Source organism: Nerophis lumbriciformis, linkage group LG09 (assembly GCF_033978685.3).
Source record: "Nerophis lumbriciformis linkage group LG09, RoL_Nlum_v2.1, whole genome shotgun sequence".
Lineage (NCBI taxonomy): Eukaryota > Metazoa > Chordata > Actinopteri > Syngnathiformes > Syngnathidae > Nerophis > Nerophis lumbriciformis.
In genome coordinates, this window is record NC_084556.2 from 53459783 (window position 1) to 53473551 (window position 13769).

The 13769-nt window shown below is 39.4% G+C and overlaps 1 protein-coding gene across 1 annotated transcript; it reads right to left on the reverse strand.

Annotated features, from left to right (window-relative positions):
- Positions 1-7955: 7955 nt before the first annotated feature.
- Positions 7956-9115, reverse strand: snrnp35 (small nuclear ribonucleoprotein 35 (U11/U12)). Its single transcript, XM_061961657.2, has one exon. It carries the CDS (start codon positions 9041-9043, stop codon positions 8366-8368), a length of 678 nt encoding a protein of 225 aa, XP_061817641.1. The 5' UTR covers positions 9044-9115; the 3' UTR covers positions 7956-8365.
- Between the last annotated feature and the right edge of the window lie 4654 nt (positions 9116-13769).

A 13769-nucleotide genomic window follows, 5' to 3' on the forward strand; every position in this document is an offset into this window, starting at 1 on the left:
AATATTACATGTTATTATGAACGTTACTACATTACATTTATACTTACAACATGTATTAGGGGCGGCATAGCTCCATTGGTAGAGTGGCCGTGCCAGCAACTTGAGGGTTCCAGGTTCGATTCCCGCTTCTGCCATCCTCGTCCCTGCCGTCGTGTCCTTGGGCAAGACACTTCACCCACCTGCTCCCAGTGCCACCCACACTGGTTTAAATGTAGCCTCGATATTGGGTTTCACTATGTAAAGCGCTTTGAGTCACGAGAGAAAAGCGCTATATAAATATAGCCCCAAATACTGTACTTCAAGTCCGAGAGGGACAAGCGGTAGGAAATGGATGGATGGATGTTGCTTCGATCCATGCCAGACTTGTACATAATCCACTGAAGTCCACTTCAAAGGGTTATATTAATAATAATAATAGATTTTATTTGTAAAGAGCACTTTACATTGAGTAAACAGTGCTACAGTGTATTAAAAAAATAAAATAAAATAAAAAGATATAAAAAACAAAAATAAAAACTACAACAGCAAAATAGCTAAAACTAGTATGCGTATATCTAAAAATAAGGCTTTTTAAAAAAGAAGGGTTTTTAAGCCTTTTTTAAAAGCATCCACAGTCTGTGGTGCCCTCAGGTGGTCAGGGAGAGCGTTCCACAGACTGGGAGCAGAAGTCATTCCTCCCCCTGCTTCAGTCCCGGTTGTCCCTACCGTAGTCTCTAGATATCGGGTTTCACTATGTAAGGTGCTTTGAGTCACGAGAGAAAAGCGCTATACAAATATAATTCACTTCACTATATACAGATTCGAAGGAGGCTTCTGGATGTTTTTTGGCGAAATAGATAATAAATTACCTCCATTGTTGGCTGACTTTTATTTACACGTAAGAATGAATAAAAGAGTAAGAATCTATAAATAAACGCATATATGTTCTTGTCTTGCATAAGGATTGTGAAAAATAGACCCCAAATACTGTACTTCATGTCCGAGAGGGACAAGCGGTAGGAAATGGATGGATGGATGTTGCTTCGATCCATGCCAGACTGGTACATAATCCATTGAAGTCCACTTCAAAGGGTTATATTAATAATAATAGATTTTATTTGTAAAGAGCACTTTACATTGAGTGCTACAGTGTATTAAAAAATAAAAATAAAATAAAAACTAGAACAGCAAAATAGCTAAAACTAGTATACAAATATCTAAAAAAATTAGGCTTTTTAAAAAAAAAAAAGAAGGGTTTTAAGCCTTTTTTAAAAGCATCCACAGTCTGTGGTGCCCTCAGGTGGTCAGGGAGAGCGTTCCACAGACTGGGAGCAGAAGTCATCCCTCCCCCTGCTTCAGTCCCGGTTGTCCCTACCGTAGTCTCTAGATATCAGGTTTCACCATGTAAGGCGCTTTGAGTCACTGAGAAAAAGCGCTATATAAATATAATTCACTTCACTATATACAGATTCGAAGGAGGCTTCTGGGTGTTTTTTTGGGTGCTTTATTGGCAAAATAGATAATAAATTATCTCCATTGTTGGCTTACTTTTATTTACACGTAAGAATGAATAAAAGAGTAAGAATCTATAAATGAACGCATATATGTTCTTGTCTTGCATAAGGATTGTGAAAAATAGACCCCAAATACTGTACTTCATGTCCGAGAGGGACAAGCGGTAGGAAATGGATGGATGGATGTTGCTTCGATCCATGCCAGACTGGTACATAATCCATTGAAGTCCACTTCACAGGGTTATATTAATAATAATAGATTTTATTTGTAAAGAACACTTTACATTGAGTGCTACAGTGTATTAAAAAATAAAAATAAAATAAAAACTAGAACAGCAAAATAGCTAAAACTAGTATGCAAATATCTAAAAAAAAAGAGGCTTTTTTTTTTTAAAGAAGGGTTTTAAGCCTTTTTTAAAAGCATCCACAGTCTGTGGTGCCCTCAGGTGGTCAGGGAGAGCGTTCCACAGACTGGGAGCAGAAGTCATTCCTCCCCCTGCTTCAGTCCAGGTTATCCCTACCGTAGTCTCTAGATATTGGGTTTCCCCATGTAAAGCGCTTTGAGTCACTAGAGAAAAGCGCTATATAAATATAATTCACTTCACTATATACAGATTCGAAGGAGGCCTCTGGATGTTTTTTTGGGTGCTTTATTGGCGAAATAGATAATAAATTACCTCCATTGTTGGCTGACTTTTATTTACACGTAAGAATGAATAAAAGAGTAAGAATCTATAAATGAACGCATATATGTTCTTGTCTTGCATAAGGATTGTGAAAAATAGACCCCAAATACTGTACTTCATGTCCGAGAGGGACAAGCGGTAGGAAATGGATGGATGGATGTTACTTCGATCCATGCCAGACTTGTACATAATCCACTGAAGTCCACTTCAAAGGGTTATATTATATCAAAGTGCTACAGTGTATTAAAAAATAAAAACTACAACAGCAAAATAGCTAAAACTAGTCTGCTAATATCAAAAAAAAAAAGGCTTTTTTTAAAAAAAAAAGAAGGGTTTTAAGCCTTTTTTAAAAGCATCCACAGTCTGTGGTGCCCTCAGGTGGTCAGGGAGAGCGTTCCACAGACTGGGAGCAGAAGTCATCCCTCCCCCTGCTTCAGTCCAGGTTGTCCCTACCGTAGTCTCTAGATATCGGGTTTCACCATGTAAAGCGCTTTGAGTCACTAGAGAAAAGCGCTATATAAATATAATTCACTTCACTATATACAGATTCGAAGGAGGCTTCTGGGTGTTTTTTTGGGTGCTTTATTGGCGAAATAGATAATAAATTACCTCCATTGTTGGCTGACTTTTATTTACACGTAAGAATGAATAAAAGAGTAAGAATCTATAAATGAACGCATATATGTTCTTGTCTTGCATAAGGATTGTGAAAAATAGACCCCAAATACTGTACTTCATGTCCGAGAGGGACAAGCGGTAGGAAATGGATGGATGGATGTTGCTTCGATCCATGCCAGACTGGTACATAATCCATTGAAGTCCACTTCAAAGGGTTATATTAATAATAATAATAATAATATTTTATTTGTAAAAAGCACTTTACATTAAGTAAACAACCTCAAAGTGCTACAGTGTATTAAAAAATAAAAATAAAATAAAAACTAGAACAGCAAAATAGCTAAAACTAGTATGCAAATCTCTAAAAAAATTAGGCTTTTTAAAAAAAAAAAGAAGGGTTTTAAGCCTTTTTTAAAAGCATCCACAGTCTGTGGTGCCCTCAGGTGGTCAGGGAGAGCGTTCCACAGACTGGAAGCAGAAGTCATTCCTCCCCCTGCTTCAGTCCAGGTTGTCCCTACCGTAGTCTCTAGATATCGGGTTTCACCATGTAAAGCGCTTTGAGTCACTAGAGAAAAGCGCTATATAAATATAATTCACTTCACTATATACAGAATTCGAAGGAGGCTTCTGGATGTTTTTTTTGGGTGCTTTATTGGCGAAATAGATAATAAATTACCTCCATTGTTGGCTGACTTTTATTTACACGTAAGAATGAATAAAAGAGTAAGAATCTATAAATGAACGCATATATGTTCTTGTCTTGCATAAGGATTGTGAAAAATAGACCCCAAATACTGTACTTCATGTCCGAGAGGGACAAGCGGTAGGAAATGGATGGATGGACGTTGCTTCGATCCATGCCAGACTGGTACATAATCCATTGAAGTCCACTTCAAAGGGTTATATTAATAATAATAGATTTTATTTGTAAAAAGCACTTTACATTAAGTAAACAACCTCAAAGTGCTACAGTGTATTAAAAAATAAAAATAAAATAAAAACTAGAACAGCAAAATAGCTAAAACTAGTATGCAAATATCTAAAAAAAATTGGCTTTTTAAAAAAAAAAGGAAGGGTTTTAAGCCTATTTTAAAAACATCCACAGTCTGTGGTGCCCTCAGGTGGTCAGGGAGAGCGTTCCACAGACTGGGAGCAGAAGTCATTCCTCCCCCTGCTTCAGTCCAGGTTGTCCCTACCGTAGTCTCTAGATATCGGGTTTCACCATGTAAAGCGCTTTGAGTCACTGAGAAAAAGCGTTATATAAATATAATTCACTTCACTATATACAGATTCGAAGGAGGCTTCTGGGTGTTTTTTTGGGTGCTTTATTGGCGAAATAGATAATAAATTACCTCCATTGTTGGCTGACTTTTATTTACACGTAAGAATGAATAAAAGAGTAAGAATCTATAAATGATTGTGAAAAATAGACCCCAAATACTGTACTTCATGTCCGAGAGGGACAAGCGGTAGGAAATGGATGGATGGATGTTGCTTCGATCCATGCCAGACTGGTACATAATCCATTGAAGTCCACTTCAAAGGGTTATATTAATAATAATAGATTTTATTTGTAAAAAGCACTTTACATTAAGTAAACAACCTCAAAGTGCTACAGTGTATTAAAAAATAAAAATAAAAGAAAAACTAGAACAGCAAAATAGCTAAAACTAGTATGCAAATATCTAAAAAAAAAAAGAGGCTTTTTTAAAAAAAAGAAGGGTTTTAAGCCTTTTTTTAAAAGCATCCACAGTCTGTGGTGCCCTCAGGTGGTCAGGGAGAGCGTTCCACAGACTGGGAGCAGAAGTCATTCCTCCCCCTGCTTCAGTCCAGGTTGTCCCTACCGTAGTCTCTAGATATCGGGTTTCACCATGTAAGGCGCTTTGAGTCACTGAGAAAAAGCGCTATATAAATATAATTCACTTCATTCGAAGGAGGCTTCTAGATGTTTTTTGGGTGCTTTATTGGCGAAATAGATAATAAATTACCTCCATTGTTGGCTGACTTTTATTTACACGTAAGAATGAATAAAAGAGTAAGAATCTATAAATGAACGCATATATGTTCTTGTCTTGCATAAGGATTGTGAAAAATAGACCCCAAATACTGTACTTCATGTCCGAGAGGGACAAGCGGTAGGAAATGGATGGATGGATGTTGCTTCGATCCATGCCAGACTGGTACATAATCCATTGAAGTCCACTTCAAAGGGTTATATTAATAATAATAGATTTTATTTGTAAAAAGCACTTTACATTAAGTAAACAACCTCAAAGTGCTACAGTGTATTAAAAAATAAAATAAAAAGATATAAAAAATAAAAATAAAAACTAGAACAGCAAAATAGCTAAAACTAGTATGCAAATATCTAAAAAAAAAAGAGGCTTTTTTTTTTTTAAAGAAGGGTTTTAAGCCTTTTTTAAAAGCATCCACAGTCTGTGGTGCCCTCAGGTGGTCAGGGAGAGCGTTCCACAGACTGGGAGCAGAAGTCATTCCTCCCCCTGCTTCAGTCCCGGTTGTCCCTACCGTAGTCTCTAGATATCGGGTTTCACTATGTAAGGCGCTTTGAGTCACTGAGAAAAAGCGCTATATAAATATAATTCACTTCACTATATACAGATTCGAAGGAGGCTTCTGGATGTTTTTTTTGGGTGCTTTATTGGCGAAATAGATAATAAATTGTTGGCTGACTTTTATTTACAAGAATGAATAAAAGAGTTAGAATCTATAAATGAACGCATATATGTTCTTGTCTTGCATAAGGATTGTGAAAAATAGACCCCAAATACTGTACTTCATGTCCGAGAGGGACAAGCGGTAGGAAATGGATGGATGGATGTTGCTTCGATCCGTGCCAGACTGGTACATAATCCATTGAAGTCCACTTCAAAGGGTTATATTAATAATAATAGATTTTATTTGTAAACCTCAAAGTGCTACAGTGTATTAAAAAATAAAAATAAAATAGAAAGATACAAAAAAATAAAAAATAAAAACTAGAACAGGAAAATAGCTAAAACTAGCCTGCAAATATCTTAAAAAAGAAGGCTTTTTTTTTTTTAAAAAGAAGGGTTTTAAGCCTTTTTTAAAAGCATCCACAGTCTGTGGTGCCCTCAGGTGGTCAGGGAGAGCGTTCCACAGACTGGGAGCAGAAGTCATTCCTCCCCCTGCTTCAGTCCAGGTTGTCCCTACCGTAGTCTCTAGATATCGGGTTTCACCATGTAAAGCGCTTTGAGTCACTAGAGAAAAGCGCTATATAAATATAATTCACTTCACTATATACAGATTCGAAGGAGGCCTCTGGATGTTTTTTTGGGTGCTTTATTGGCGAAATAGATAATAAATTATCTTGGCTGACTTTTATTTACACGTAAGAATGAATAAAAGAGTAAGAATCTATAAATGAACGCATATATGTTCTTGTCTTGCATAAGGATTGTGAAAAATAGACCCCAAATACTGTACTTCATGTCCGAGAGGGACAAGCGGTAGGAAATGGATGGATGGACGTTGCTTCGATCCATGCCAGACTGGTACATAATCCATTGAAGTCCACTTCAAAGGGTTATATTAATAATAATAGATTTTATTTGTAAAAAGCACTTTACATTAAGTAAACAACCTCAAAGTGCTACAGTGTATTAAAAAATAAAATAAAAAGATATAAAAAAAATAAAAAAACTAAAACAGCAAAATAGCTAAAACTAGTATGCAAATATCTAAAAAAAAAAAAGGCTTTTTTTTTTTTTTTTTTTTTTTAAGAAGGGTTTTAAGCCTTTTTTAAAAGCATCCACAGTCTGTGGTGCCCTCAGGTGGTCAGGGAGGGCGTTCCACAGACTGGGAGCAGAAGTCATTCCTCCCCCTGCTTCAGTCCCGGTTGTCCCTACCGTAGTCTCTAGATATCGGGTTTCACTATGTAAGGCGCTTTGAGTCACGAGAGAAAAGCGCTATATAAATATAATTCACTTCACTATATACAGATTCGAAGGAGGCTTCTGGGTGTTTTTTTGTTTGCTTTATTGGCGAAATAGATAATAAATTACCTCCATTGTTGGCTGACTTTTATTTACACGTAAGAATGAATAAAAGAGTAAGAATCTATAAATGAACGCATATATGTTCTTGTCTTGCATAAGGATTGTGAAAAATAGACCCCAAATACTGTACTTCATGTCCGAGAGGGACAAGCGGTAGGAAATGGATGGATGGATGTTGCTTCGATCCATGCCAGACTGGTACATAATCCATTGAAGTCCACTTCAAAGGGTTATATTAATAATAATAGATTTTATTTGTAAAAAGCACTTTACATTAAGTAAACAACCTCAAAGTGCGACAGTGTATTAAAAAATAAAAATAAAATAAAAACTAGAACAGCAAAATAGCTAAAACTAGTATGCAAATATCTAAAAAAATTTGGCTTTTTAAAAAAAAAAGAAGGGTTTTAAGCCTATTTTAAAAACATCCACAGTCTGTGGTGCCCTCAGGTGGTCAGGGAGAGCGTTCCACAGACTGGGAGCAGAAGTCATTCCTCCCCCTGCTTCAGTCCAGGTTGTCCCTACCGTAGTCTCTAGATATCGGGTTTCACTATGTAAGGCGCTTTGAGTCACTAGAGAAAAGTGCTATATAAATATAATTCACTTCACTATATACAGATTCGAAGGAGGCTTCTGGGTGTTTTTTTGGGTGCTTTATTGGCGAAATAGATAATAAATTACCTCCATTGTTGGCTGACTTTTATTTACACGTAAGAATGAATAAAAGAGTAAGAATCTATAAATGAACGCATATATGTTCTTGTCTTGCATAAGGATTGTGAAAAATAGTCCCCAAATACTGTACTTCCTGTCCGAGAGGGACAAGCGGTAGGAAATGGATGGATGGATGTTGCTTCGATCCATGCCAGACTGGTACATAATCCATTGAAGTCCACTTCAAAGGGTTATATTAATAATAATAGATTTTATTTGTAAAGAGCACTTTACATTAAGTAAACAACCTCAAAGTGCTACAGTGTATTAAAAAATAAAAAATAAAATAAAAAGATATATAAAAAAAAAAAAACTAGAACAGCAAAATAGCTAAAACTAGTCTGCAAATATCTAAAAAAAAAAGTTAAAAATAAATAAATAAATAAGGGTTTTAAGCCTTTTTTAAAAGCATCCACAGTCTGTGGTGCCCTCAGGTGGTCAGGGAGAGCGTTCCACAGACTGGGAGCAGAAGTCATTCCTCCCCCTGCTTCAGTCCAGGTTGTCCCTACCGTAGTCTCTTTGAGTCACTAGAGAAAAGCGCTATATAAATATAATTAACTTCACTATATACAGATTCGAAGGAGGCTTCTGGGTGTTTTTTTGTTTGCTTTATTGGCGAAATAGATAATAAATTACCTCCATTGTTGGCTGACTTTTATTTACAAGACTGAATAAAAGAGTAAGAATCTATAAATAAACGCATATATGTTCTTGTCTTGCATAAGGATTGTGAAAAATAGACCCCAAATACTGTACTTCATGTCCGAGAGGGACAAGCGGTAGGAAATGGACTTGTACATAAGGCACTTCAAAGGGTTCATCTCCGGCTTCCGTGCCTGCTCCTCTCCTGGTACCAGGAGTCGTCCCTCCCCCTGCTCCGGTCCCGGTTGTCCCGGTTGTCCCTACCGTAGTCTCGACCTCCGCCGGCCCCAGGCCGCTCCCACTCCTTCCGCCCGCCGGCCCATCGCTCCTGCGGCGGCCCGCCGGTCCCCAGGTTGATGGGCTTGCGGAAGGGTCGGTCCCGGCCGCCGAACCTCAGCTGGCCGGACTCCTTCTTCCCGCCCTGGCCGCCGCCGAGCCGCCTGGGGACCCAGCCTTTCAGGGTCCTCTCCAGTTCGAAGTCCACGAAGACTTCGTGCTGGTCCACCAGCAGCTTGTTGGCGTCCCGGCGGGCTCGAAGCACCGCGCGCTCCTCCTTGTACTCGATGAAGGCGTAGCGCTTGGAGAAGCCGGTGACGATGTCCCGCAGCAGCCGCAGCCGCTTGATGTCCCCGAACTTGGAGAAGACTTGCTGGAGTTTGTCCTCCGTGGTCTGCGGGTTGAGTCGGGACACAAAGAGCGTCAGCAGCGGGTCTCCCACCACGCCTTTGTTGGGCTTGTAGCGGGCGCACATGGCCCGCCACACCGCTCGGTCGTGCGGTTCCACGTCGGTACCGTCGATGCTCCCGGCTTTTAGCGGCTCGTACACCTTCGCGATCGGGTTCCAGTCCTCCATGTTACACCCCGACTTTCTTCGGCTTTGTTGACAGGAAATGTCCGGGTGTTTTACTTTATACGACTTCCGCCTTTGAACGTACGTCTGTTAAAGCACTCCGTCGTGAAACAAGTGTTACCTTTTTAAGGTTCCGCCTGTTTTTTTTTGTGGTCCTGTCCAGCTTCTCGGGCAAATCATGTAGTTCAGTGCTTTTTTCAACCTTTTTTTAGCCAAGGCACATTTTTCAACTGAGTTTCGTTTTTTAATGATTTCTGCATTTTTTTCAACGCAAAAAATGTGCCTTGGCTAAAAAAAGGTTGCCAAGGCACATTTTTTGCGTTGAAAAAAATGCAGAAATCATTAAAAAACGAAACTCAGTTGACTCAACTGAGTTTCGTTTTTTAATGATTTCTGCATTTTTTTCAACGCAAAAAATGTGCCTTGGCTAAAAAAAGGTTGCCAAGGCACATTTTTTGCGTTGAAAAAAATGCAGAAATCATTAAAAAACGAAACTCAGTTGACTCAACTGAGTTTCGTTTTTTAATGATTTCTGCATTTTTTTCAACGCAAAAAATGTGCCTTGGCTAAAAAAAGGTTGCCAAGGCACATTTTTTGCGTTGAAAAAAATGCAGAAATCATTAAAAAACGAAACTCAGTTGACTCAACTGAGTTTCGTTTTTTAATGATTTCTGCATTTTTTTCAACGCAAAAAATGTGCCTTGGCTAAAAAAAGGTTGCCAAGGCACATTTTTTTGCGTTGAAAAAAATGCAGAAATCATTAAAAAACGAAACTCAGTTGACTCAACTGAGTTTCGTTTTTTAATGATTTCTGCATTTTTTTCAACGCAAAAAATGTGCCTTGGCTAAAAAAAGGTTGCCAAGGCACATTTTTTTGCGTTGAAAAAAATGCAGAAATCATTAAAAAACGAAACTCAGTTGACTCAACTGAGTTTCGTTTTTTAATGATTTCTGCATTTTTTTCAACGCAAAAAATGTGCCTTGGCTAAAAAAAGGTTGAAAAAAGCACTGAACTACATGATTTGCCCGAGAAGCTGGACAGGACCACAAAAAAAAACAGGCGGAACCTTAGAAAGGTAACACTTGTTTCACGACGGAGTGCTTTAACAGACGTACGTTCAAAGGCGGAAGTCGTATAAAGTAAAACACCCGGACATTTCCTGTCAACAAAGCCGAAGAAAGTCGGGGTGTAACATGGAGGACTGGAACCCGATCGCGAAGGTGTACGAGCCGCTAAAAGCCGGAAGCATCGACGGTACCGACGTGGAACCGCACGACCGAGCGGTGTGGCGGGCCATGTGCGCCCGCTACAAGCCCAACAAAGGCGTGGTGGGAGACCCGCTGCTGACGCTCTTTGTGTCCCGACTCAACCCGCAGACCACGGAGGACAAACTCCAGCAAGTCTTCTCCAAGTTCGGGGTAGGGTGACCATTTCCATGACACCAAAAAGGAGGACATTATGCGGCATATCAATAAATTACTATGGTGTACATAGGACTCTGGTATACCTTATTTATAGTACAATTTTGAGTGGTTTAAAGATGATGTTTGTGTGGCTGAATAGGAAAAAATATTAAAGTCAAGTGTTTGTTAACAGTATTTGTATTTATTCAATACATTGTGGTGTTCAAAAAGTGACCACTGAGATGAATCTTTTCAAGTGCAGAGTGCCACAAAGCATAACATGTGTGGACTTAAATGTAGTTAACATATATAATTTTAAAAAAATGCCACAAAAATGTTTCCACATCAACATCAAGGCTGCTTGCTGCATATCTGGTTGCGTTATGCAGAATATGGGCCAAACAGTTTGCAGGGAGCACATCTCTTTGGCTCAGTTTCAGCTTCTGATACACACTGTTATGTTTGCCACAATTGACACTGGCATTGTCTGCTGCATATGCAGACATGTTTTTCACCTCTAAGCCAGACATCTCAAGTTTTGCCAGCAGCTGGTTTGTTATGGCTTCTGACGTTTCGTTGCTGTCGCTATAAAAATCCAACAGGACATGTTGGATGCCTTCATCAAAGTGAAAATACCTTACCACAATGGGAAAACACTTGTTTGTTCCTTTATTTGAGGCGTCGGTTGCCACGGAAAAGGGTAGGTTGTTTTCTTTTATGTAGTCGGTATGTTCCTGTACCGAATAGTGAGCGATGACGTTCTCGCACAATGCCTCGGCTTTTGTTCGGCCACAGGCCATCCCTTTAGCTGTGGGATAGTCACTGAAAATCTCCCGGTCCACTTTCATGCCGCAGTCTAAACTTCTGTAGGACTGGTGATGCTTTACAGCAGTGGTTCTCAACCCTTTTTTCAGTGATGTACCCCCTGTGAACATTTTTTTAATTCAAGTGCCCCCTAATCAGAGCAAAGCATTTTTGGTTGAAAAAAAGAGATAAAGAAGTAAAATACAGCACTATGTCATCAGTTTCTGATTTATTCAATTGTATAACTGTCAGGTGCAAACACTGTTGACATCTACTAATCAGACAAGAAGCAAGGAATGAATCGGAGACGGAGTTCAATTTAGCTCATGAGGAGACACGTGTTTTGGGCTGTACTCTAGTTACAGATCCAAACTACGTTCTAAAGAAAAGCCCGTGCGCCTCCTCCATTTATTAGGAAAATGGCCCTATTACATCACGGTGACTGAGGGAAGGGTGTAATCTCGACAACTCCAGTAAGACACAATATATGATAATACAAAAATGCAAATATGTTGACTCTTGGTGATATCGCCCAGTCTCTTCTCTGCTTTGTCTGGTCTTGGAACCAAATATTCGGCCTTGGCTGCCAGCAGGCCGAGTCTGCACACAACACTGATAACGAGGCTAGCAATCTTTTGGATTGCTAGCTCTGCACAAATTGACAATACTTTATAGTATGGCCCTTAAGCATAAAGTTATGATGATAATATATACATAATTATTCTAACAATAACAGTGCAAAATATTGCTCATTTGCAGTGGTCTTTCTTGAACTATTTGGAAAAATATATATAAAATAACTAAAAACTTGTTGAAAAATAAACAAGTGATTCAATTATAAATAAAGATTTCTACACATACCGTATTTTCCGCACTATAAGGCGCACCGGATTATTAGCCGCACCTTCAATGAATTACATATTTCATAACTTTGTCCACCAATAAGCCGCCCCGGATTATAAGCCGCGCCTACGCTGCGCTAAAGGGAATGTCAAAAAAACAGTCAGATAGTTCAGTCAAACTTTAATAATATATTGAAAACCAGCGTTCTAACAACTCTGTCCCAAAATGTACGCAAATGTGCAATCACAAACATAGTAAAATTCAAAATGGTGTAGAGCAATAGCAACATAATGTTGCTCGAACGTTAATGTCACAACACACAAAATAAACATAGCGCTCACCTTCTGAAGTTATTCTTCATTCGTAAATCCTTCGAATTCTTCGTCTTCGGTGTCCGAATTGAAAAGTTGCGCAAGCGTGGTATCCAAAATGGCCGGTTCCGTCTCGTCGAAGTCATCGGGAGTCAGTGTCGCTGTTGTTCTGTGAATCCTGCCTTCCGGAAAGCTCGGACCACAGTTGTGACCGAAATATCTGCCCAGGCATTTACGATCCACTGGCAAATGTTGGCGTATGTCGTCCGGCGCTGTCTGCCCGTCTTAGTGAAGGTGTGTTCGCCTTCGGAGCTGTGTGAAAAAAGCCACCCGGCCTCTTCGCGTAAACTTCCCTTAACCACTCGCTCATCTTTTCTTCATCCATCCATCCCTTCGAGTTAGCTTTTATGATGACGCCGGCTGGAAAGGTCTCTTTTGGCAAGGTCTTCCTTTTGAATATCACCATGGGTGGAAGTTAGCATGGCAAGCTAGAACCACAGTGAAGGATGACTTCTCATTCCCTGTGGTGCGAATATTCACCGTACGTGCTCCCGTTGTATCCACAGTGCGGTTCACAGGAATATCAGTTGCTGTGAAATACGGTAGTAATCCGTGTGCGGATGGAGAGATTGCGTCTTTTTATGAACCGGATCGCTTAGTAGGAGCCATTTTGTGGTCTTTACAGATGTAAACAGGAAATGAAACGTACGGTGATATCCGCGCGTTTTTTCTTCTTCTTCCGGGGGCGGGTGGTTGCTTACAGTAGAAGAAGAAGCGCTTCCTGTTCTATGGGGGCGGGTGCTTTCCTTGGCGGTTGCTTGCGTAGAAGAAGAAGCGCTTCCTGTTCTACCGGGAAAAAAGATGGCGGCTGTTTACCGAAGTTGCGAGATCGAAACTTTATGAAAATGAATCGTAATAAAGCGCACCGGGTTATAAGGCGCACTGTCAGCTTTTGAGAAAATGTGTGGTTTTTAGGTGCGCCTTATAGTGCGGAAAATACGGTAGAAGTAATCATCAACTTAAAGTGCCCTCTTTGGGGATTGTAATAGAGATCCATCTGGATTCAGGAACTTAATTCCAAACATTTCTTCACAAAAAAATAAATCTTTAACATCAATATTTATGGAACATGTCTACAAAAAAATGTAGCTGTTAACACTGAATATTGCATTGTTGCATTTCTTTTCACACTTCTTTTTGACAGACATTTTAGTGAGGGTCAAACCATCATGGCATGGGGGAAACTCTGGCTTTATGGTAATGAATGGAATAGCCGACTTAATTTGATGTTCACTTTATGAACTTACATTACATTACATACCCCCAGGGTACCATTTGAGAACCACTGCTTTACAGCATATGGTACA